This window comes from Gigantopelta aegis, chromosome 15 (genome assembly GCF_016097555.1).
Source record: "Gigantopelta aegis isolate Gae_Host chromosome 15, Gae_host_genome, whole genome shotgun sequence".
NCBI lineage: Eukaryota > Metazoa > Mollusca > Gastropoda > Neomphalida > Peltospiridae > Gigantopelta > Gigantopelta aegis.
Window position 1 is genome coordinate 34,601,183 of NC_054713.1, and position 23,476 is coordinate 34,624,658.

At 36.4% G+C, this 23,476-nt stretch overlaps 1 protein-coding gene across 2 annotated transcripts in view; it reads right to left on the reverse strand.

The window, feature by feature from the left end:
* LOC121390586 (ubiquitin carboxyl-terminal hydrolase 48-like) overlaps positions 1 to 23,476 on the reverse strand; it is a 52,467-nt gene that overhangs the window by 28,135 nt on the left and 856 nt on the right. The window contains exons 2-11 of one of the 2 annotated variants that reach the window (XM_041522438.1): positions 19,608 to 19,756; positions 16,551 to 16,668; positions 15,266 to 15,398; positions 14,800 to 14,872; positions 12,010 to 12,067; positions 9,699 to 9,823; positions 7,090 to 7,198; positions 4,890 to 5,023; positions 4,293 to 4,375; positions 1,735 to 1,917 (exon numbers count right to left, since the gene is read on the reverse strand). In XM_041522438.1, the coding sequence (XP_041378372.1) occupies positions 1,735 to 1,917; positions 4,293 to 4,375; positions 4,890 to 5,023; positions 7,090 to 7,198; positions 9,699 to 9,823; positions 12,010 to 12,067; positions 14,800 to 14,872; positions 15,266 to 15,398; positions 16,551 to 16,668; positions 19,608 to 19,741 (1,150 nt within the window). In that variant the 5' untranslated portion in view covers positions 19,742 to 19,756. Of the gene's footprint in view, positions 1 to 1,734; positions 1,918 to 4,292; positions 4,376 to 4,889; positions 5,024 to 7,089; positions 7,199 to 9,698; positions 9,824 to 12,009; positions 12,068 to 14,799; positions 14,876 to 15,265; positions 15,399 to 16,550; positions 16,669 to 19,607; positions 19,757 to 23,476 lie in introns of both variants that reach the window. The other variant, XM_041522437.1, reaches the window with a different exon arrangement.

Consider the following 23,476-nt stretch of genomic DNA (forward strand, 5'->3'; position numbering starts at 1 on the left):
GAAAATTGTTACCGGCATAGTGGCTGCTGCAACAAAACAGCGACAAGGTATCATTTATATGCATTTCCCCCATTGACAGGAAAGTACATATTACAATCTTTAATGTACCAGTGAATGCCATTAAGTACAATAAGACCAGGTGTAAAACATATCTAAATACAGTTTAATGCATTCGTCATCAGCACTGATTTGGTGCGTGATTAAGTATAATGTTTGTCTAATGCGCTCGCAGAATGATATACATGCACACACACACATTTTATTTAAACACACTATAGCAGTAACCACTTTGTTATAATGACCAGAGATATCTCATCATTGGAACATCTGAAATGCTACAGTTATTCCAGTTAATGTAGTAATATCTAGATATTTTAGCCCAGAAAATATGAATGTCCATACATTTCAACTACTACAATGAACAATATTTTATTAGTATGCATATTTATTTTATGCCATTTATATAAAGGGGGTCGCTTCTTCTAACCAATTAGTTATAATATGAACTACCATGAACGGACTCCGATTTAAAGAAAAATACTTGACCTGTATCTACTAATTCATGTTCAACTCTATGTCAAATATTATATAATGTCTATAAAATATACAATGACTAGAAAAGTTACAATCCTGTGATGATGCCTTTGAAATAATATAAACTAATTTCCCTCTATGCTAAGTAAATTAAAATATTTTATTGTGTATGGTCATAAAACATTTATCATCTTTGGGCCGGCATCCTTTTTACAATAAACAATTCCCAGGCATTTTCATTTTAAATTGCAACTTAAATTCATTTTTTTTTATATATAATATTCAAATTGTCCACAAAATACAGACATAGCTAGATCATAATATTTAACTAAGGTTGTTGCATATGGGAGCCATGTTTAAGAAAAGAAAGAAAGAAAGAAAGGAATTTTATATTTAATGACACACTCAACACAACTACAGGTATGTGGTGTCAGACATGTGGTTAATGACCACAAATATATTTTAGAGAGGAAACTATGGGCAACTATTTTTTTTAATTAGCACCAAGGGATCTTTAATATATGCATCATCCCACAGACAGGATAGTAGGCCTACACATCATGGTCTGTAACACCAGTTGTGAAGCACTGGCTGGAACGAGAAATAGTCCAATGATTACACTAACAGGGATCGATCCAGGCCAGCACTTTACTACTGGGCTACGTCCTGCCCCCGGCAAATTAATTTAATTATATTTGTTTCCCCTCTAATACACATAGTAACGATTCAAACTAAAATAAGGGAAAACAACTTTCCTGTTTAACTAGGTTCTCTGTCTCTGTTGAGTTAATATTTTCTTAACTGCGTGTTTCTTCTGTAGAACTAAATGAACTCTGCAATCACTTCTTATTAAACTATTTACATAACCGGCATTTATTCAGCAACTAGTTAACAACACACACATTTTACCACATTCCAGATGTCTAAGAACTAAACACTTCATTATGACGTCATAGGGACCTGTTCCCGTTACCAGATTTTTTGGAGCATGACCTTTTTTCAATCCTTATATCCATGTGGTAGTTTGGCGAAAAAATGGCACTTTTGTCTGCCGTGTAACTATTCTTCCATTTTTTGTCCTTAAGCCACCTCACTATTAGCAGCAAGGGATCTTTTATATGCACTATCCTATAAGACAGGATAGTACATACCACAGCCTTTGGCTGGATCAAGAAATACTGTAAGACATAAAAGCCAAACCATGTGGTTCCTCCTCATTGCCGAGCTGCAGGTGCCTTCCTTTCATCTGTTCGATCTCCTCATCATTGAACTTGTACCACGTCTCTTGCTGTGTGTCCTGGATGTGAGCGACGTAGTGGCCGCTGTATGCGCTCGGACCACGGTGAATCAGCACCGCAGTCAGGTCGAACAGGACAGAGTTTTCTACAAAATATATTTTTAAAAAAACCCCATAAATCAATCAATTAATACCCAGATGTATTAAAGTAAAGTTTGTTTTATTAACGACGCCACTAGAGCACATTGATTTTTTATCTTATCATCGGCTATGGACATCAAACATATGGTCATTCTGACACTGTTTTTTTAGAGGACACCCACTATCGCCACATAGGCTACTCTTTTACGACAGGCAGCAAGGGATCTTTTATTTGCACTTCCCACAGGCAGGATAGCACAAACCATGGCCTTCGTTGAACCAGTTATGGATCACTGGTCAGTGCAAGTGGTTTACACCTACTCATTGAGCCTTGCGGTGCACTCATTCAGGGTTTGGAGTCGGCATCTGGATTAAAAATCCCATGCCTCGACTGGGATCCGAACCCAGTACCTACCAGCCTGTAGACCGATGGCCTAACCACGACGCCACTGAGGCCGGTACCCAGATGTATTATGCAGGGGTTGAAATATTGCCATCCCGACCAGTTTTTGCCGGTCAACATCAGATATTGTCCCGTTGGACACATTAATTTGAGTCAATTATGTCTGGTCCCGTAGGTTTTGATTTGGGCTGGAACACTTTATAGCTTGCCAGACTGAATATCCAGCAGGAATTTCAGCCAATTTCAAACCCTGTTAATGATTCAAAAGGTCAGTAATTACAATACACCTTACCTGTACCCTTACATGTATCGCAATACAAAAATTATCTCAATATCTATTTAAGGATGGTAGGTACTGTGTTCGCTTCTCAGTACTGGATCCCTCCCAGACTGAGTTTTAATTGATGAAGGAAAATTGGTTTATTTAACGACGCACTCAACACATTTTATTTATGGTTATGTGGCGTCGGAATTTAAATGGTGATGTTCCAATGATTGATATAATCAAAGATTCATCGTATGTGCTTTGCCAATATGATGACAGATTATAAATATTGATAATCAATTGTCACGGAAAATGATTGATATAATCAAAGATTCATCGCATGTGCTTTGCCAATATGATGACAGATTATAAATATTGATAATCAATTGTCACGGAAAATGTTAACTGTAATTTTTCATACAGTTTAGATGATGGAATAGGCTTACATTTTGGGTAAAGAAAATAAATATTTAATAGCTATTTAAAAAATGTGTAAGATATATTCTAATTAACAGGTCAGTAGGTGTATAATATTAATAATTCAAATCCTTATTAATGACTGCTTATATAAACAAAAGTTAATTGGTTAGTGCCAACCAATTCTAACCAATTTTCTAACACTAACGGCTCATTAAGGAGGTTTAAGACCTGTACACCAGACTTTTCTCTCACTAACCACTAACATCCCAGATAACTACTTTAAGTTAACAATGTTATGTTATACAGGAAGGAAATGTTTTATTTATCAAAACACTCAACACATTTTTTTTTACGGTTATATGGCGTCAGACATATGTTAAGGACCAGGGCCCCGTTCCACGAAGCGATCTTAGCCCTACTATTGTCATAAATACCTACCACTGAGACCTTAATTTTTTTCTGCGATCGTCAGCCCGTTCCACGACGCGGCGTAGCTTACTATCGTCGTAAATTACTGTGAAAATTTACAATTGGTACGAGGCAGTTGTAAGCCACTAACGTAGCTGTCACATGGCAGTTAAATGATGATTTGATAATTTTCTAAGAGGATACTAACTCTTTATGTAAAAATGGATCTAATATATACCAAATACCTTTTATGAAACTCTGTGATCGATGAAAAACAGTCTAGGCCTAACGACCTTCACGCGAAAATAAGAGAGATAACTCTCATGTCTTATGCATTCGGCAATTATCGCTTACCGAATAAATTGACAAAGTTACTTTATGGTTGTCCCATACCAATGAATACATCCAACATGTTCCGAAAAGTCGGTAAACAATTTATTATTTAACTAATTCGCACTTCTTTGCAAAGAATCTATTAATAATTAAAGGGGCACTTACGACTACCGTACGGTTGCTTTGTGGAACGGCTGTAAAGTTTATGGTGCCAGTTGTAAAACTCACCTTAAATCACTACAATTAACCTTAGCTACAATTCGTTCAGATAGATATTGAGAGAGGAAACCCGCTGTCGCCATTTCATGGGCTACTCTTTTCGATAAGCAGCAAGGGATCTTTTATATGCACCATCCCACAGACAGGGTAGCACATACCACAGTCTTTGATATACCAGTCGTGGTGCACTGGCTGTAATGAGAAATAGCCTCCTGCCCCCATGTTATACAGAGACATGTTATAAAATAGGATATCCCTAGTTGCAAGCTAAAGATTATTCAATGTAAAAATAACATTAATTTTGACTATAAATATATATAACACAAACTGACCTGGTTTTCCCAGATATTTGCTCATGTCCAACACTTGAGGGAACTGAATAAAACTGTTCAATTTCTTCTTGTGACCAGACTTTCTGTTCAGCATGAAAAAGAATGCATTAAAAACGTTTTAGTACTTCTGCAAACACTGTGTAGAACGGTCTTCACAGTTTTTATACATTAAACATGACGGCTCACCCTGCACAGTGCCAAATTAGCCAATTGATAATTTGTATACAAAGTGTCTGCAACATTTACTCTTTGGCTAATAAAATATTCCTTAAATTAACCACATTTTAATAATTTTCAAGGAAATTCTTGACTAATCTGAAAATTGGCTAAACCAAAATTTGTTCCTGAGTGAGCCCTGAAACATAAATACTTTTTAAAGAGAAGATAATGTCCATGTACATCTAAAAATCATGTACTGTATTATTATAACATGAGAAAGATATATAACTCACTTATCAAAGACAAATCTAAGAAGTTGTAGACTTGAGAACGGGTGGAAGGTAATCAAGCTGAATGATGCGTGACGCGTTCTGTTTACTGTTACACTTAGAAAACATGTACTGTATTATTATAACACGAGAAAGATAAATAACTCACTTATCAAACACAAATCTAAGAAGTTGTAGACTGAGAACGGGTGGCAGGTAATCAAGCTGAATGACGCGTGATGCGTTCTGTTTACTGTTACACATAGAACACATGTACTGGTTCTCACCCTCCAACTTCTCCTCCTGGGAAATAAAACAAACTTATTAAAGGCATAGATCAACAAGTAGTGGGAATTCTCGTATTAAAGCCCACTTTTGAAGAGATATTTTATTAAAGTTAAGTCCTAGACTAAAAATAAAAAAGAAAGAAAGAAAGAAAAAAAGCCATTTATATTTTTTAAAATAAGATACACCCATCCAAACTATTCTCCCTGAACTCTTCCCCCTCCAAAACCCTCCCACCAAAAACAATTATTGTTCATTATTTGTAATTATATTTATTACACTTTCAGTGCAAATGATCATAAATAAAGAATTTTCTCTAAGTCAAATTAACACTAAGAATACACAGTTTAACAAATACATCAACACACTTGCCATATTCAGTGTTGTGTTATGGAGACTCCCCAAATGGCCTCGGTGGTGTTGTGGTTAAGCCACTGGACAATAGGCTGGTAGGTACAGGGTTCGCAACCCGGTACTGGCTCCTAGCCAGAGCTAGTTTTAACAACTCAATGGGTAGGTGTAAGACCACTACTCTCTCTTCTCTCTTACTAACCACTAACAGCTAACAACTAACCCACAATCCTGGACAGAAATCCCAGATAGCTGAGGTGTGTGCCCAGGACAGCCTGCTTGAACCTAAATTGGATATAAGTTGAAATGAAATGAAATATGGAGATTCCCAACATTTTATTTTAACCCTTACATAAGTGTGTGACAGAGTGCTGAATTCAGTTAATATATTTGTGAACAGGATGACGAACTTGCGCATCACTTTTAATATGCTATGGAAGGCACAGAAATAAAAATTCTGACTACTGCCAGTTGACATACTGTACACTGTATACAATGCATTCCCCAATTCATATTTCTTGCTGTTTTGCACATGACATTCACCGGAATAAATTAGATAACAGGAAACAGAAGACAACTCGGCTTCCTGTATGTTTAGATTTTTGTTTTTCAATAGACAATACCTTGGTTTTTGGCAAGTATTTTCCCTAGACAACAATGGTAGCATGTCGCAGTCATTTTCAGGGAACGATTTGGTAATAAATTTTATGGTGTTACCAACAACAAAAATCACCAAATATTGAGATATGAATTGAAGTTCATTTAAAAAAAAATATTCTGGTCAGAAAACCACTGCTATTGGGAATAATGGACAGCTGGCCACAAATGCCCGTAAATAAATGCAACTTTTATGATTTTTTGCCTAACTCATCTAAAATATAAACATTTGAAGAAAAAAAAAAACCCACAAAAATAATACTTACCACTTCAAATATGAACTTTATTTTATGTATTTCTAAAACATTTTAAGTGTATATATGTGAATAAAAATTATAAACTTGTACCCACTTAACAGTGGTCTAAAGGTTAAAAATTAGAATTCCCAGTAACTGATCTCCCCCCTCCCCTATATAATGTTTTATCAAACTAAGATCTTGTAAGACATTTCATAAATTAAAAAGGATTTTTTTTTTGTTCAACACCACCACTAGAGCACATTGATTTATTAATCATCGGCTATTGGATGTCAAACATTTGGCAATTTTGACATATAGTAGCAAGGGAAATTTTATATGCACTATCCCACAGACAGGATAGCACATACCACAGATTTTTATACACCAGTCATGGTGCACTGGTAGGAAAGGAAAATAGCCAAATGGGTCCGCTGATGGGGTTTCATAAATAATACATAGAATAAAATATATAAGTTACAATAAAATAATGTATACTGAATATTTTCCACTTATTTGTTTTTATTATCATACTATTTTGAAACAAACGTTATAGCAACAAATTTAAACTGACAATGTATCTCTAATATAAAATTGTAAAATAAATATAGGAAACTCTCCAAGTGTCTTGTGATATCATAATTTTTATACTTTTATCAACGAGTACTGATAAATTATGATATCACAAAACACGAGGGGGGTATTCTTTTTATCATCAAGGATAACATCAGGGGTATTCTTTATATCAATTAGGAGAATATCTCAAATTATTGTGCCAGCGATATCTTCTATAAAAGCCTTTAATGATGATAAAGGAGCGTACTGGTGTATGAAATTTACCTGCAAAAAGTCTTCCAATGAAGCTTTTAGTGTTTTATGCCCTTTAATACTTAAATCCAGTTCGTAGAACTTGGAAGCTGTTCTGGACTGATTTCCGCAGTGCTTACAACTGTAAATAAAGAACTCACTGTTAATTACAGGCAGTACTAAACAAAATGTTAATTAACCAGGTACAAATGATGAAAAGGTTATTTTGAAATATTTTGTTAAGAAGGAAGGAAACGTTTTATTTAAGGACACACTCAAAACATTTTATTTACAGTTATATGGCGTCAGATAAATGGTTAAAGAAAGAAATGTTTTATTTAACGATGCACTCAACACATTTTATTTACGGTTACATTGCGTCAGACATATGGTTAAGGACCACACAGATATTGAGAGAGGAAACCCGCTGTCGCCAGTTCATTGGCTACTCTTTTTGATTAGCAGCAAGGGATCTTTTATATGCACCATCCCACAGACAGGATAGTACATACCACAGCCTTTGTTACACCAGTTGTGGAGCACTGGCTGGAACGAGAAATAGCCCAATGAGTCCACTGATGGAGATCGATCCTAGACCGACCGCGCATCAAGCGAATGCTTTACCCCTTTTTGTGAAGAATGCAGAGTTCTGTTGATTATTTACAATAAACATTTAATTGGCGATTATAAAATCCATGACTGGTTGAAATGGAAATAGTGAATACTACACGAGTACCAACTGCAGACAATTGATCTTACGAGTGGTTGCCAAATGTACCTAGCAAGCAAAAGCAAATTAGATATACGGTTGGAAACCACGAGTTGTGAGATAAATCGTATCCAACGGGAATGAGTGTATTATTCTAACACACACTGAAAAAGTAATTTTTAATACATTTTAACTGAAAAACATTGAACAAAAAGACTAACATTTGGTTAAAAGTGTGCACGTTAATGATGTCACAAACACACATGATGTCATGAATTTATGGCAACTTGGGACACTTGGGTGATGAATTCATAACAGTCAATCACTAAGAAATGATTAACAATAATATTACACATATTATATGTAATTAATCCTGCAATCTAGTTAATGAAGTACAGGTGACATCTACTAGATTTTGTGTTTGTTTCCTACATACATAACGAAAACAGACAAAGTATATGTATGAAAGGTGGAAGAAGAGACACAGGGCTAGCTCTGGGTGATCAGAACATTTCACCAAATTATCTCAAAAATGCAAAACCTATAGCTATTATCTAACAAAATATCAATTATTATCCACATGGTTCAACATAACCGAGTTAATAATAATCATACGAAGAACACGTGTAATAACAAGTGTAATGACATAATTTTGGGAAGCGACGTCATAACATGACGTTGCTTCTCCAGTCCTAGCTCAAGACAGTGCATTTGAAATATGATGTCATTTCGTCGTCACCTTCTAGTTGTGGCTGAAACATTTTGAGTTGGGTCTTGTTATTCATAAAGAAAACAACAATAATAATGTGGATAATAAAGAAATTATTACACTCGCGTGTGAGACGTACTGATTTTACGAAACGAGTGTCAGGATTCATGTATTACCCTCGCTCTAACTCAGACAATACAAAAATCCTGATACTCGTTTCGTAAAATCAGTTTGACACACAAGCTTGTATAACAATCTCTATTTATTGCACACATTTTTTTCCACCAAATCAAAACAAAATTTGCCAGTTGTTCTTAAAATTCACAACTGGCGAATGTGGCGAGTGGCAAAGCTAACTATGAAACCGATGTAGAACTTATTGCAGTAAACATGACAACTGACCTAATAATACAAATCCTTCCATAATCGAAACTTGCTCGGTTGGTGTAATTACTTACCAATGATGGCATTCCAAACCATATCCTATTGTATAATAATTTAGAAATATTTTCTGCACCCATAACATTTATAGAATTTGTTTTAAACATTTATATTCCATCCTTGACATTTGAAATCAATTGTTTATGTACTACAATAATTTTTTTGTAAAAGAAGAGCTGTGGAAATTTTCTATATGACAAGACAATACTTTCAACTTTTTGTAAATATTCAACCTGCAGAAGACAGCAATTCTTTATAACTTATCCAAAGTAACTGTCACTATTAGTAGTACTAAACCAGGTTCGAGGTGCACCCATCCTTTGATAGAGAAGTGAACACCACAAGTCCTGTGATGGTGATAAATGTGAGTGTGTTGGTTAAGAAAAAATTAGTTTCATCTGGGCTAAAAATGTATGCAATTTTATTTTATCTAGTACCACTGTGTCAAGTAGCCTTGTGCTTGAAACATGTACCTGTCAAAAAAAAAAAAACAGCATTCAAATTTTGTGCGTTACTAGAGTAGTCATAGATGCTACCCGTTATCTCAGAAATGAGCAGCTTGACCCCCTTTTTTTTAAAATTCACTTTAAGGGTGAGGGGTGGTAGTATTTATATCCGTGGCATTTATGTCGATTGATACGCTGCAGGTAGGAGTTTTAGCCCCATATGTTACTATTGTCGTTTGTGGGATGTGATTTGGTGGTATACACCCATACGGTGATCTTACTGCGTAAAACCCTGCCCGACTTTACTGCCCAACTTTTGTAATTTAGCACTGCATACCTCGTAACATAGCAATACTGGCCACAGAATTGTTTCTGCACAATGTTGGGCACATCAGGCTGAACTTGACTGGAAAGGGAGTCTTCTAACAGAGACAGGAACAGTTTAGAGAATTCTTGGGCATCCTGAAAATACAAAAATATACAGCATTAAAGGTTATTTTGATTAAAAAAACCCACCCACCCAAAAAAACCCAACATAGAAATATAAGCTATAATTTTAGTAAATATCTTGTGCCCCACGTTATACATAACTTTGAAAAATCTTCATTAATTGCTTGTTGAAGTACTCAAATGAAAAATAAAGAAGTTGGCGTTGTTTAATGACACCACTAGAGCACATTGATTAATTAATCATTGGCTATTGGATGTCAAACATTTGGTAATTCTAACATGTAGTCATCAGAGAAAACCTGCTATATTTTCCCGTTAGTAGCAAGAGATCTTTTATATGCACTTTCCCACAGACAGGAAATCATATACCACGGCCTTTGACCAGTTGGAATGAGAAAAAACCCAATCAGTTGAATGGATCCAATGAGGTGGTTCAATCCTGTGATGCACGCATCTTAGGCGAGCACTCAACCAACTGAGCCAAATCCAGCCCTAGTACTCAAATGAGAACTTTTATTTGCTCTTGCCGTTGTATACTAAAGCTAGATATAGCCAAATCCAGCCCTAGTACTCAAATGAGAACTTTTATTTGCTCTTGACGTTGTATACTAAAGCTAAATATAGCCAAATCCAGCTCTTTTACACACAAAATAAAATAACGTCTTCACTTTAATATAAACTAAATATAAAAGGCAGGACATAGCCAAATCCAGCCCTAGTACTCAAATGAGAACTTTTATTTGCTCTTAAGGTTGTATACTAAAGCTTGCCAAATCCAGCCCACTCAAATGAGTTGCTCTTGACATTGACTAAAGCGATCCCCGTCGACGGACCCTTTGGGCTATCTTAAGGTTGTCTACTAAAGTTCCAGCCAGTGCCCTAGTACTCAAATCACAACTACTAAAGCTATATAAAAAACTATGAACTTTTATATGCTACCCTATCTATGGGATGGTCCAGCCCTATACTCAAAAGATCCTTGCTACTAATGGAAAAATGAGTAGCGGGCTTTCCTCTCTAAGACTATACGTCAAAATTACCAAATGTTTGACATCCAATATAGCCAAATCCGATGATGAGAACTTTTAATGATATCAATATGCTCTAGTGGTGTCGTTGTATACTAAAGCTAAATATAGCCAAGAAAAAAAAAAGGTTGTTTTAATTTTTAAATAACAAAAATGTTTTATGGATGAGTGACACGATTATCATATGCAAATATTTACATGCCAGTGTATTCTTAATGACATAATAAATACTTAAATTAACTGATCACAGTTTCCTCGGTAAATAAACTTTCAGTTTCGCATAAATTACATTGCGAGCTACTATGAATACCAAATTGACCAGAAACACAGTGGATTTGATGTTGTAAGTAACATGTAATTTATCAGTCAAAAAAGCTGTAACAATCAAAAATATTTTACACTGCCTAGTAACTAGGAAGGAACGAAGGCAGGACATGTTTTATTTAACGACGCACTCAACACATTTTATTGACGGTTATATGGCGTCGGACATATGGTTAAGGACCACATAGATATTGAGAGAGGAAATCTGCTGTCGCCACTTCATAGGCTACTCTTTTCGACTAGCAGCAAGGGATCTTTCATGTGCACAAACAGGATAGCACATACCATGGCTTTGATATACCAGTCATGGTGCACTGGCTGGAATGAGAAATAGCCCAATGGGCACACCAACAGGGATCGATCCCACACCGACTGCGCATCGAGCGAAAGAAAAAGAACGAAATGTTTTATTTAACGATGCACTCAACACATTTTATTAACGGTTATATGGTGTCAGACATATGGTTATGGACCACATAGATATTCAGAGAGGAAACCCGCTGTTGCCACTTTATAGACTACTCTTTTCGATTAGCAGCAAGGGATCTTTTATATGCACCATCCCACAGCCTTAGAACAAGAAATAGCCTAATGGACACACCGACGGGGATCGATCCCACACTGACCGCGCATCGAGCGAGCGGTGTACCAGTGGGCTACGTCCCGCCCCAGCTACTATGAACACCAAAATGACCAGAAATACAGTGGATTTCACAAGTTCAAGCAAGACGTTGTAAGTATTATGTAATTTATCAGTAAAAAGAAGCTGTAACAATAGAAAATATTTTACACTGCCTAGTAACAAGGGGTCAGTGTCGTTAACATTACAACTAATCTGTAATTCACCTGCTGCTGTCCGGCGTCTAGTCCAAGATGGTTGATCAATGCACTGGGATCAATATACCTGAAATACCAAGACAGACATTTTAATATTAAGAGAGAAACATGTAACGGAAAACTTGGAATCTTAGAGGTGGTACTAACCCAAATAACTTCCCGGCTGGGTCAAAGTTTGAGGTGCACTCAACTTTTGATAGAGAAGTGAACTCCACAAGTTCTGTGATTGGTGATAAATGTGAGTGTTGGTTGTAAAAAAAAAAAAAAGAAGTTTCATCTATGCAATTTTATTTCATCTAGTACCACTATCCAGTGTTCGAGATTAACGATATCCCGATATCCCGGGGATACCAGAATTTAATTTTGGATACCAGACTTCAAGAACTCAGTATCCCACCGGGATACCATATAATGTTTTTTTTTTTTGTTTAATCCTGCGTTTTTATGTTTTCGCTAAACATTGAAAGACATCATTTACTGGTGAAGTTAAGTAACAGTAGTTTCAAGCTCATACCCAGTCTAATGCTATGCCATAACATTATCTCCCCCAACTCATACCCAGTTTAATGCTACTCTGGAGAAATAACGGCGTAGCAATAGACTGGGAACCGCTAAGTTGCTATTGTTTTTGTTGGATGTTTCCTCCCTTCAAATATTATTTGAGATATTGATTCCACATCTGCAGAAAATTGATACAAGTAGGTTTATCATTAATAATGTCAGAATCACTTATAAATCACTGCTAAATATTAATTTATGTTAGTATTATTCAAAAATAGATTCTGTTTGATTGCAAATTGCACGAATTCCGCGAATGCGGCGTTGCAATAGACTGGGAACGAGAACAGTGCCGTCCAAGTTTGTTACAATGTTTTTTATGAATTTCATTGAAGTGGATAGTAAATTGTCAGGTGGGATACCAGATTTTGAAATGTTAGTATCCATCTGGGATACTGCCCCCAAATTGTGAATCTTGAACACTGTAGTACCACTATATCAGGTAATCTTGTGCTTGAAACATGTGTGGGGTACCTGTAAAAAAAAAAAGTATTCAAATTTTGTACAGAACTAGGGTAGTCAAAGACGTTACCCGTTATCTCTCAAATGAGCTGCTTGACCCCCAATTTTTTCTGATTCACTTTAAGGGTCAGGTCAGATCAGGTCATAGGGTTTTACGTGCACATTCAGCACAAGCTGTTGTAGTGCACGCCTGACAGGAACTTTAAGGGTGAGGGGTGGTAGTATTTATATCGATTGATACGCTGCATTGTAGGAGTTTTAGCCACATATGTTACTATTGTTGTCTATGGGATTTGATTTGGCAGTATACACCCTATACTGAATAATGTCCGTCAAGGTTCACACTGGAACAAATTTAGCTGTAACCATTTTTCAGATATGGAGTATTTCCTTGAAAACTAATAAAATGTGGTTAATTTTTTATAAGGAATATTTTATTAGCCAATACTATATGTTGTAGACACTTTGTATAAAAAAAATAGCAATTGGCCTTGGTCTGTAAATAGTTGTTTTTGTTTGTTTAATGACACCACTAGAGCACATTGATTTATTAATCATCAACTATTGGATGTCTAAGGTCTGTAAATAATACAAAGATGTAATGTGGGACTGAGTTTGAGTAACACAGTTAATGTCCTGACACCATGCAAGCCATAGGATTTCAAACTTCATGGGAACACTTTTGTTCAGTTCTGTGCCTTGTGATCATGGGAACCCATCGGAAACTGTTTACATTATTTTTGTTCAATAGTCGTACTTGATATAATAATCATGGGAAACTAAATTTTGGTTCCGTGATTTTACCGAAGGCCTGCCATGGATGAGAGTATAAAAAGTAAAGTTTGTTTTATTTGACGACACCTCATTCTGACATATTTCTTCAGAGGAAACCCGATAGGCTACAGTTTTTCAGCTGCTATTTGTATTGATTCAGTCCTTGGGTTTGAACATTTCTATTAACCATTGGTTAAGCTAACTAACGTTTAAACAACTGGCGTTTGGTATTTAAAGCAAATTTCATTTGAATTTGCTCTAGAGTAGGAAACAAATTCGGACAGTGTTTTATCATAATAAAACTTATTAACTATACAAAATAAACTTTAGATTATAACCGAGTGAAAAATCAAGTTGTATATAATGTTATTCCTAAAACAAATGGACTACCGGCCACTGAAAATTGAAAACTGGCACAACCCATTTTTGGGTTACACAAAAAAAAATTCATGAAACTCATTTCGTTTCTGCGTAACCCATTATGACCATGTAAATAATGTTCTAAATATATGCTAATGAAATATAGGATATGCAAAATTATATTTGCATGAACGATGTACAAACAAACATTCTCTCACAATTTTCAAAGGCCTAGACTAGCAGAAGCAGGGCTTCTAGATTATGGTAGCCCCACTCCTGTGACTAGTGATATTCAATGTTGAGCTAGTAAATAACTACAACTGCCATGCCCGACAGATAGTGAATTATTTTTTTTGTAAAATGTTGCAGTTAAGTATATTTTGTAAATATGAATATACTGACCCCACTCCTACCCCCAATGTTAGTGTTTATAAGCTCTATCTCCGTCTTTAGGTGACATATCTGATTATTACTATTATTTAGTAAAATTATATTAACTTAAAATAAAGTAGGGCTAGTGAATTTGTAATCTTGGCTAGTAAATTTTTTAAATTACCGATCCCATGGCTAGTGGATTTTTAAAAATTTCTAGAAGCCCTGACAAGTAAAAGTGCTCTAAGACCAAGTAGATTCTCCAAGCCTAACCTTCTCTGACTGAACTGTAGAAGTGCAAAGACAACCTGTAGATGTCCACAAATAGAAGAAGGCGTCCAGTCTTCTGCTGGAATACACAACACATGAAATATACATTTAATAGTTTTTAACACAGCAGAACACAAATTTGAAGAAAGGAATGTATTTTGATACCTCAGCACACTTTTAATACTAAACTACTAAGTGTTTAACAGAGTACCATAATTAGGGTTAAGAAAATCATACAGTAATGATAAGAGTAATGAATTTTGTCAAAAGGTTAACTTAAAAATAATAAATCTGCAAAACAAATTTGGTATGGCATCATACCCATTTTACCCTCTGGCAGAAACCCTGATAGGTGCAACTATGAACAGATCTAACTGCCAAAGTTTACATTAAATCTCAATGCAATAAGTCGGTGCCGTCACCACTGCCAACTGAAAAGTAAAGGTGAGAGAGACACTAATGAACTTACTGGATGCTTCATCCATCGTTGGTTCTCTCCACCTATAGATGGCTTGTCGAAGGCTGGCATTGTGGAACCACAACTGTAAGAACGTGTTAACGTAACATGTAGCTCCCAAGTTCTTCAGACCAACAAACGAATTCTGAAATCAAGAGCAAATCAAGGAAAAAAACCCATGCCTGTTATGGACAGAACTCTCTGGCAAAGTCAGAGGCTGTGCCCACGACAAACATGCTTGAACAGTTCTCTGATGGAAGCATGCCAAATATTACCCACACCCACAACATCCATGTGAATGCTAAATAAAATTTAGAAGAAGATAACCGTTACAGTAAATAAAGAGGAATGTACATCCAGACAAGACCTCAAAATTCATGACGAGTAGTGCCACCGATTTGGATGAAGAAAAGAAAAACAAGCCAAGAATGGGTTCACCGAGGGAAGGAAGAAAATGGTTTATTTAACGACGCACTCAAAACATTTTATTTACGGTTATATGGCGTCGGACATATGGTTAAAGACCACACAGATATTGAGGGACGAAACCCGCTGTCACCACTTCATGGGCTACTCTTTTCAATTAGCAGCAAGGGTTCTTTTATATGCACCATCCCATAGACAAGATAGCACATACCATGGCCGTTGATGTACTAGTCGTGGTGCACTGGCTGGAGCAAGAAATAGCCCACCAATGGGGATTGATCCCAACCCGACTGTGCAACAAGTGAGCGCTTTACCACTGGCCTACGTCTCACCCCAGGAGTTTGATTGTAAAAAGAAATTAAAAATCCTACAGTATAGCCCTCAAATGACTGACTCCATGCCCACTAAGCTAACAGGGGCGGGACGTAGCCCAGTGGTAAAGCGTTCGCTTGATGCGCAGTCGGTCTGGGATCGATCCCCATCGGTGGACCCACGGGGCTATCTCTCATTTCAGCCAGTGCTCCACAACTGGTGTAACAAAGGCTGTGGTATGTACTATCCTGTATGTGTGATGATGCATATGAAAAATCCTTTGCTGCTACAGCGGGTTTCCTCTCTCAATACTTGTGTGGTCCTTAACCATATGTCCAACGCCATATAACCGTAAATAAAATGTGCTGAGTGCGTTGTTAAATAAAACATTTCATTCCCTTGGTGGACCCATTCTTCGCTTGTTTTTTTTTTCCTCTCTCAATACCTGTGTGGTTCTTAAACATATGTCCGACGTCATATAACCGTAAATAAAATGTGTTTTGTGCGTCATTAAATAAAATATTTCCTTCCTTCCTTCCGCTAAGCTAACAAGACAAACCTTCTCTCTCCTTTCCGCATCAGGATCGAAATCATGGTACGGTCTCTCATCAAGCTGAGCAAACCAGGCTTTCTCTCCCAGTCCATTCAGGCAAAATGGATTACCACGACAATTACGTCTGGTAAAAAAAACAAAAAAAAAAACCCATCAGCATCCTAATAACTGTGAATATATATATATATATATATATATATATATGATGTTACAATTAAGTACAATGACATTTAAATAATTAAAACAATTCAGTGCAATGTGTATTGTACTTTTTCCTATTCCAACGGTTCCAACCACACATACAGAATACCAAGAGAAGTTTTGTTTACTTGATTACAAATTCTCATTTCTAAGAATGATAAACGGTATATCAATTTACACTTTTCCTGAATCTCAATACACTGTAAGTGTTAATACCTTTAAACAACATTTTTACATTATAGCTGAAAATTATAATAATTTTTCTTTTGATGTTCAGCATACATGTATATATAGCTCCACAAATTTACGTTTGGTTGAAATGATATACTAAAAGCTGTGATAATCAGATATGTGCTATTCTGTAGGTGTGAAAGTGATTAAACAATGCAGCTATTCACATAAATACAACTTTTTTCTTTTTTAACATAAATAAAACCATCAACTTTAATGAAAACTGAGATATTCTTAAGTATTGTCGGTTATATTTTTTTATGTTCATCAGGGTATGAAAAAAAAAAATTCATCTGCAAACTGTGTGAATTGGCAAAGCCATTCTCACCAAAGTTTGCAGATGATTTTTTTTCATACCCAAATGAACGTAAAAGAAATAACAGACAATACTTATAATTAAATTTGAATCATATCTGCTAATAATAACCCTAAAACTTCATACTTTATTTTGAATTACATTTGGTCCATAAACAATAACACTCAATAAGACAACTTGCCCATACAAAATGACATCATCAGATATGACGTTCCCTGACGACGTAATGTTTACGTTCATCGAAAATTGAATAAGTTCCTATTGCTACATATGGCCCAATGGGATGACATTATGTTGTAATGAATGTAATGGAAATTTAATTATATATACTACTCAAAAGAATTTAAGGGTCAAAAATTGATAACCAAATAAGTTTCAGAGTGTATTAGATTGATGATGTAAACTACACACAAATTTTTTATTTATTGTTCCATATTTACAAAAACACCACAAATAAACGTCACTGTATACAAGAAGTCACATGACATGCTGTCATAGTTGAAGGTTGTCAAACATGGATTTTACACATTAGAACATTCGTTTAATAGTGTGTGAATCCACCCCTGGCGCGAATACACTCGACACATCGTTGCCTCATGCTGTTGATCAGACGTCTGAAGAACTCTTGGGGAATGGCCTGCCACTCTGCCATAAGAAGTTGACCCAGATCATGAAGGTTGGCCGGAGGGGCATGGTTATCCCGAACTCTCCTGCCTAATTCGTCCCAGGCGTGCTCTATTGGGGCCAAGTCAGGCGAATATGCTGGCCAATCCATCCTGGCGATACCTTGTTGTCTGAGAAAGTCCGTTACCACCCTGGCGCGGTGGGGTCTGGCATTGTCATCCTGCAGAACTGCCCCGCCGCCAATCTGCTGAAGGCCTGGGAGAACCAACGGCCGGATAATCTCATTCAGATAGCGGATTCCATTCAGATTGCCATCCACCACATAGAGGGGGGTCCTGTGGTGGATAGGGATGCCGCCCCACACCATGACGCTGCCACCACCGAACCGGTGACGTTGTCTAACGTTAACGTCAGCGAAGCGCTCCCCAGGACGTCTGTAGACACGAACCCGACCGTCGTTGAACTGGAGACTAAACCTGGACTCATCAGTGAACATCACTCGACCCCACTGAACATGTTGCCACCACAGATGAAGCGTGCACCAGTGACGTCTGGCCGTTCTGTGACGTGGTAGGAGTGGTGGTCGAACAGCCTGGCGACGGCAGCGTAGATTATTGGCTCTCAGACGATTGCGTATGGTTTGATCAGACACTCGAGTTCCAGTCGCAGTCCGCAGATTGTCACGTAATCGGCGTGCAGTGGTTGTGCGTTGACGTAGAGCCATATTGGTGATGTAGCGGTCCTCTCTATTTGTAGTGCTTTGGCCAACGACACTGACTGACACCAAGTCTCAAAGCAACATTTCTTTGCGTACTGCCATCCTGAAGCCAAGCAATAGCCCTTCCTCGATTTTCGATAGTCAGTTGAAGTCGTACCACTGTCGAATTTGGAGTGTGCACCGTACACGAACGCAAACTCCAATTATACGGAAATTCAGCATTGGGAACATGGAATACACTTGCAAAGCGTGCAAATGAAGCGCTTTGTGAAAAAGCAAGTTATGGGCACTTAGCAGACCTTTCGCTTTCGCCCTAATTTACGTGCAAATGTAAGCATGTTTTCGCCATTAGAACTAGTCGACAGTGTCAATGACAGTGGATTTTAATTCATTTATTGGTTGCTTAGACCCACTTTCGTCAAAATGGAACAATACCATGCGTGACATTATGGTCTAGCTAATATAACTGACATTCAGAAAATAATGTCGCAAATATCGTCTGACCCTTAAATTCTTTTGAGTAGTATACATATAAATCCAAGAAATGTAAAAAACATTTATGCCACCATTACGAAGGTAAGGACCACATCACCAGTTTATGATCTGCGGGCAAAGCAAAAACAAAGGATGAATCAGGGCTTCTAGAATTTTTTATAAAATCCACTAGCCAAATTTACTAGCCACGATATAAAAATTCACTAGCCCTACTTTACTTTAAGTTAATACAATTTTACTAATTAATAGTAATAATTAGATATGTCACCTAAAGAGGGAGATAGAGCTTAAAACACTAACATTGGGTGGTGGTGGTGGTAGGGGCAGGATATTCATATTTACAAAATAGACTTAACTGTAGCATCTGACACAAAACGTTCACTAGACATCGGGCATGGCAATAGTAGTTATTCACTAGCCCAACATTGAATATCACTAGCCATGGGAGTGGGGCTACCATAATCTTAAAAAAACCTACTTGCATGCTCCCAACTGACACGGTTGCAGATTGAGTCGGTATGCTGTTCGGACATTGTCGATGGTTACATTCGGTGGATCAGTCGTTTCTGCCCACAACCAAGCAGCTTTATCCAGCTGCAGCTTTGATGGCATCGGGAAATGTTATCTCTAAAGAAAATAAAAACAGAATAGATTGAAAAAGGCTTTTTTTGTTTGTATGGAATAAGGAGTTGTTGAAAACAAGGTGGCCACATGGAAATATTTGAACATTTCCCACGAGCAATCGTTCATAATTTTTCCGATGACGTTTTTTCAAACACCCAAATGTTAATATGTTTCTAAATTGTAACGGTGAATGTGTATTAGCCAGTCAATCAGAAAAAGTTAGTTTGTTTTGTTTAACGACACCACTAAAGCATGTTGATTTATTAATCATCGGTTTTATCACTGGGCTACGTTGCAATCAGAAAACCATCAACAATTTCTAAACACACAAAAACCGAATCTGATCATAAGGTCCACTTTCTGTCTGATGTCAACTTCAGTTTGCCAATTTAAGAACTGAGATGGTCTTGGAGGAATGATGTGAAACTGATTAATGGGTATACAATAGCAGTGTTTCTGGCAGAACGAAATTTTTGGGTATGGTACTATGGAATGGCATCGCCAATTAAAGGACCTACAGGACAACTTTTCGCGGACATTACTATGGACGCTACAAAATGAAGACCCCTTTGATGGTGACTTAGATGCCATCTTTCGTATCAACGTAGGTGACACGAAAAAAGACGTGACAGACGCGAAAACTAAAGACATATACGCAGTCTTGTTATTAAGAACTTACAAAGATGCATCATTTAAGACCAGGTGGAATATAGCCTTTAATGAAACCATAAACTGGCAAAATATTTGGAAAACATTAAATTCAGGTTTCATTGAAAATCCCGACTATGATTTAATTTATAAAATGATTAGAAACGTAATTGCAGTCAGAAAACATCTATATGACTGGAAGATTGCGACCACTCCGGAGTGCCTTGTGTGCAACAGAGTGGACTCAATCCTCCATGCCTTTTTTCACTGCAACAAAACAAAACTATTTATAAAGCAAATTGAACCAATTTTCAAAAAAATTCTCGGTAATAAATTTCGTTTAAACCCGTACGCCATGATTTTTGGCATAAAACATAAGCCTGGAGATTATGCATCGCAGTTAGGAATTTTTCTTTGGAGTAAAGCGATACGGGTAATATGGAGAACTAGAAAATTATTAGAGGGCGATAAGCCATGTAATGAAATGGCACTTTTCAAACATTTAGTTTATTCAAGGGTTGAAATAGAATTTTTTGCCACCTTAGAGCGGCCCAACAAAAAAGTAAAATTCTTAAGACACTGGTGTTTCAAGGGGGTCATTGCCTCGTGCAATGATGCCTTTGACATTACATATAAACTATGATAAAAAATGGCAATTTGCACAAAATGTAGAAAAATAGACCTGGACCCCCCGGCTTGAAGCTTTGGGGGCCAGGTCCGCAAACCAGGTTTAAATATTGTAAATACACATCACTTAAGCCATATACACTAATCACAGTAAAGAAAACAAAAATACAAACATGCACTAATTAAAATGTATATTATTTTTGAAACAAGCAACGACACTTATATGTATATCTTTATTGGCCACATTCAAGGAGAACCTGGTTCATTGTAAATAGGGAGGTTTTTGAAATAAATGGGGCACCCGGCATGTTCGGGACCTGCCTGAAATGAAAAAAAAAAAAAAAAAAAAAATATGGAATGGCATGCAACCATAGTCAACAAGGGGTATGTGGGACCTCCCCCAGAAAGAAAATAGGTTAGGTTTAGGGTTAGGGTTATATAAATCATACAGTAATGATAAGAGTAATTAATTTTATCAAACGGTTAACTTAAAAAATAAAATATGGATAAAAATGTAGGTATGGCATTTTATTCTTTGACAGAAACCCTGAATACATGAAACAACTTGGTGACATTTGTCATACAAATTCCTCATGGAACATTTTTGCTTTAATAGTAAATTTTGCTTTCAAAAGAATAAGCCTAAACCAAGAAGCTGTATTTGACTTGAGGTTTTATCACAATAAACTACATGTATCCTGGAGTAATCAATAAACAAAGGACAAACAGTAAACGCATGCAACTGAAAAGCAATAAAATAAAATGACCTGCCAGTGCATCACGACTGGCATTTGTCTGTGGGATGGTGAATATATGAGATCCCTTTGAAGCTGGTTTCCTCTGTAAGACTATATGTCAAAATTACCAAATGTTTGACAACCAATAGCCAATGATTAATAAATTAATGTGCTCTAGTGGTATCGTTAAACAAAACAAACTTTCAACTTCATAGTTGGTCCCGTGCTGTATATAAAACACTTTTTGTTATTAATATTTACTGCCAAATTCATTTGCCAAAGCAAGTTTTTAAACATTCTTGTTTAATGTTCAGCAATTTCTTAATTTTTCTTGATTAAAAAAGATTTGATGTAAATCACTGGGTACCAGATGGGTTTTTTCCCAAACCAGTTCACCCCAGGTGTCAGTTCACACACAACTATTTGTCAGTTCGCCCCACTCCACAATATAATGTCAGGTCAGCCTGGTAGATATTATTGCACTGCTTTTATTTAACTTTTAATGAGTACTGCAATTTAAATGCATATTTTAGCAGTGCCATTAAAATAGTAATTCGATTAAAATCGTTTAATACAATTATTGGGTACGGAATTTGATGATGATAGTTAATAGTCGTTCACTGTTTTAGTGGAACCGGACACAAACAGTAACTTGTAATTTCTATTTAATAACTAGGAATCATCTCTTCACGAGTTCATTCGAATGCAGTCCTAATAACAATTACATTAGTAATGTGCCGTAAAATGGCAGCTGAATAGATTTAATTACAAGTATATATTAGCTGGCTACTAAATATAAGTGGCAGGCGACTAAAATATACTTTACTGGCCAAGGAAGAGTAAAATTTGAACTTGGTTTGTAGAGCACTCATTACTATTTAGTAAAATTGTAGTAACTTAAAAGTAAAGTACGGCTAGTGAATTTTTAATTGTGGCTAGTAAATTCTTAAAATTACTGATCCTTTGGCTAGTTGATTTTATAAAAATTCTACAAGGTCTGAATTGGTTTGAAAGGTTAATCATGAAACTAAAACAAATTAAGTTGATGCTTTAATGATAATACTAATATTATGATATCGGCTAACACCAAAGAGTGCTTTCAACTGCAGTCGTACATGTAGTTGGCTATCTTTCATTTCAGCTCATTAAAAACTGCATTACACACACTAATATATTTTATTTAAAATAAGGACCAAAATATAATCTGAATTTCTTTCTATGTGAATTTGAATTTTCTTCCAAGAGACATTAAACAATGTGGCTGTAAGTGATCATATGACTTAATTTACTTATAATTAGTGAAATATTAAAAAGGTAGTCTGTTTTATAATTTTGATTTCTTCTTACTGTTAGTCAAGAACAGACACACCAAAACCCAAATGGGGGCAAATGGGATTATTTTTTGTTGGGCGAACTGGTAATGTGTTGAGGATGAACATTTTGGTGGGGTGAACTGACCTGGGGGAAAAATGGTAAAATATCTGACTGTTACCCCCCTATTGTTAGGGATAGTGTTAAACTTAGTTAGCTTTGCAGTTAGGATTAGGTTCCCAGGGTTTGAACTTCACGATGGCAAATGCTGTCATTGAGATATCAATTGCTGTGGGTTGGGAGCATCACTATTATCCTAGTATTGATTACTCCATGATATATAATTTGACATTTTCACTGGCAGCATAATTCTGCATTTATATCAGTGCACAGGGCATAT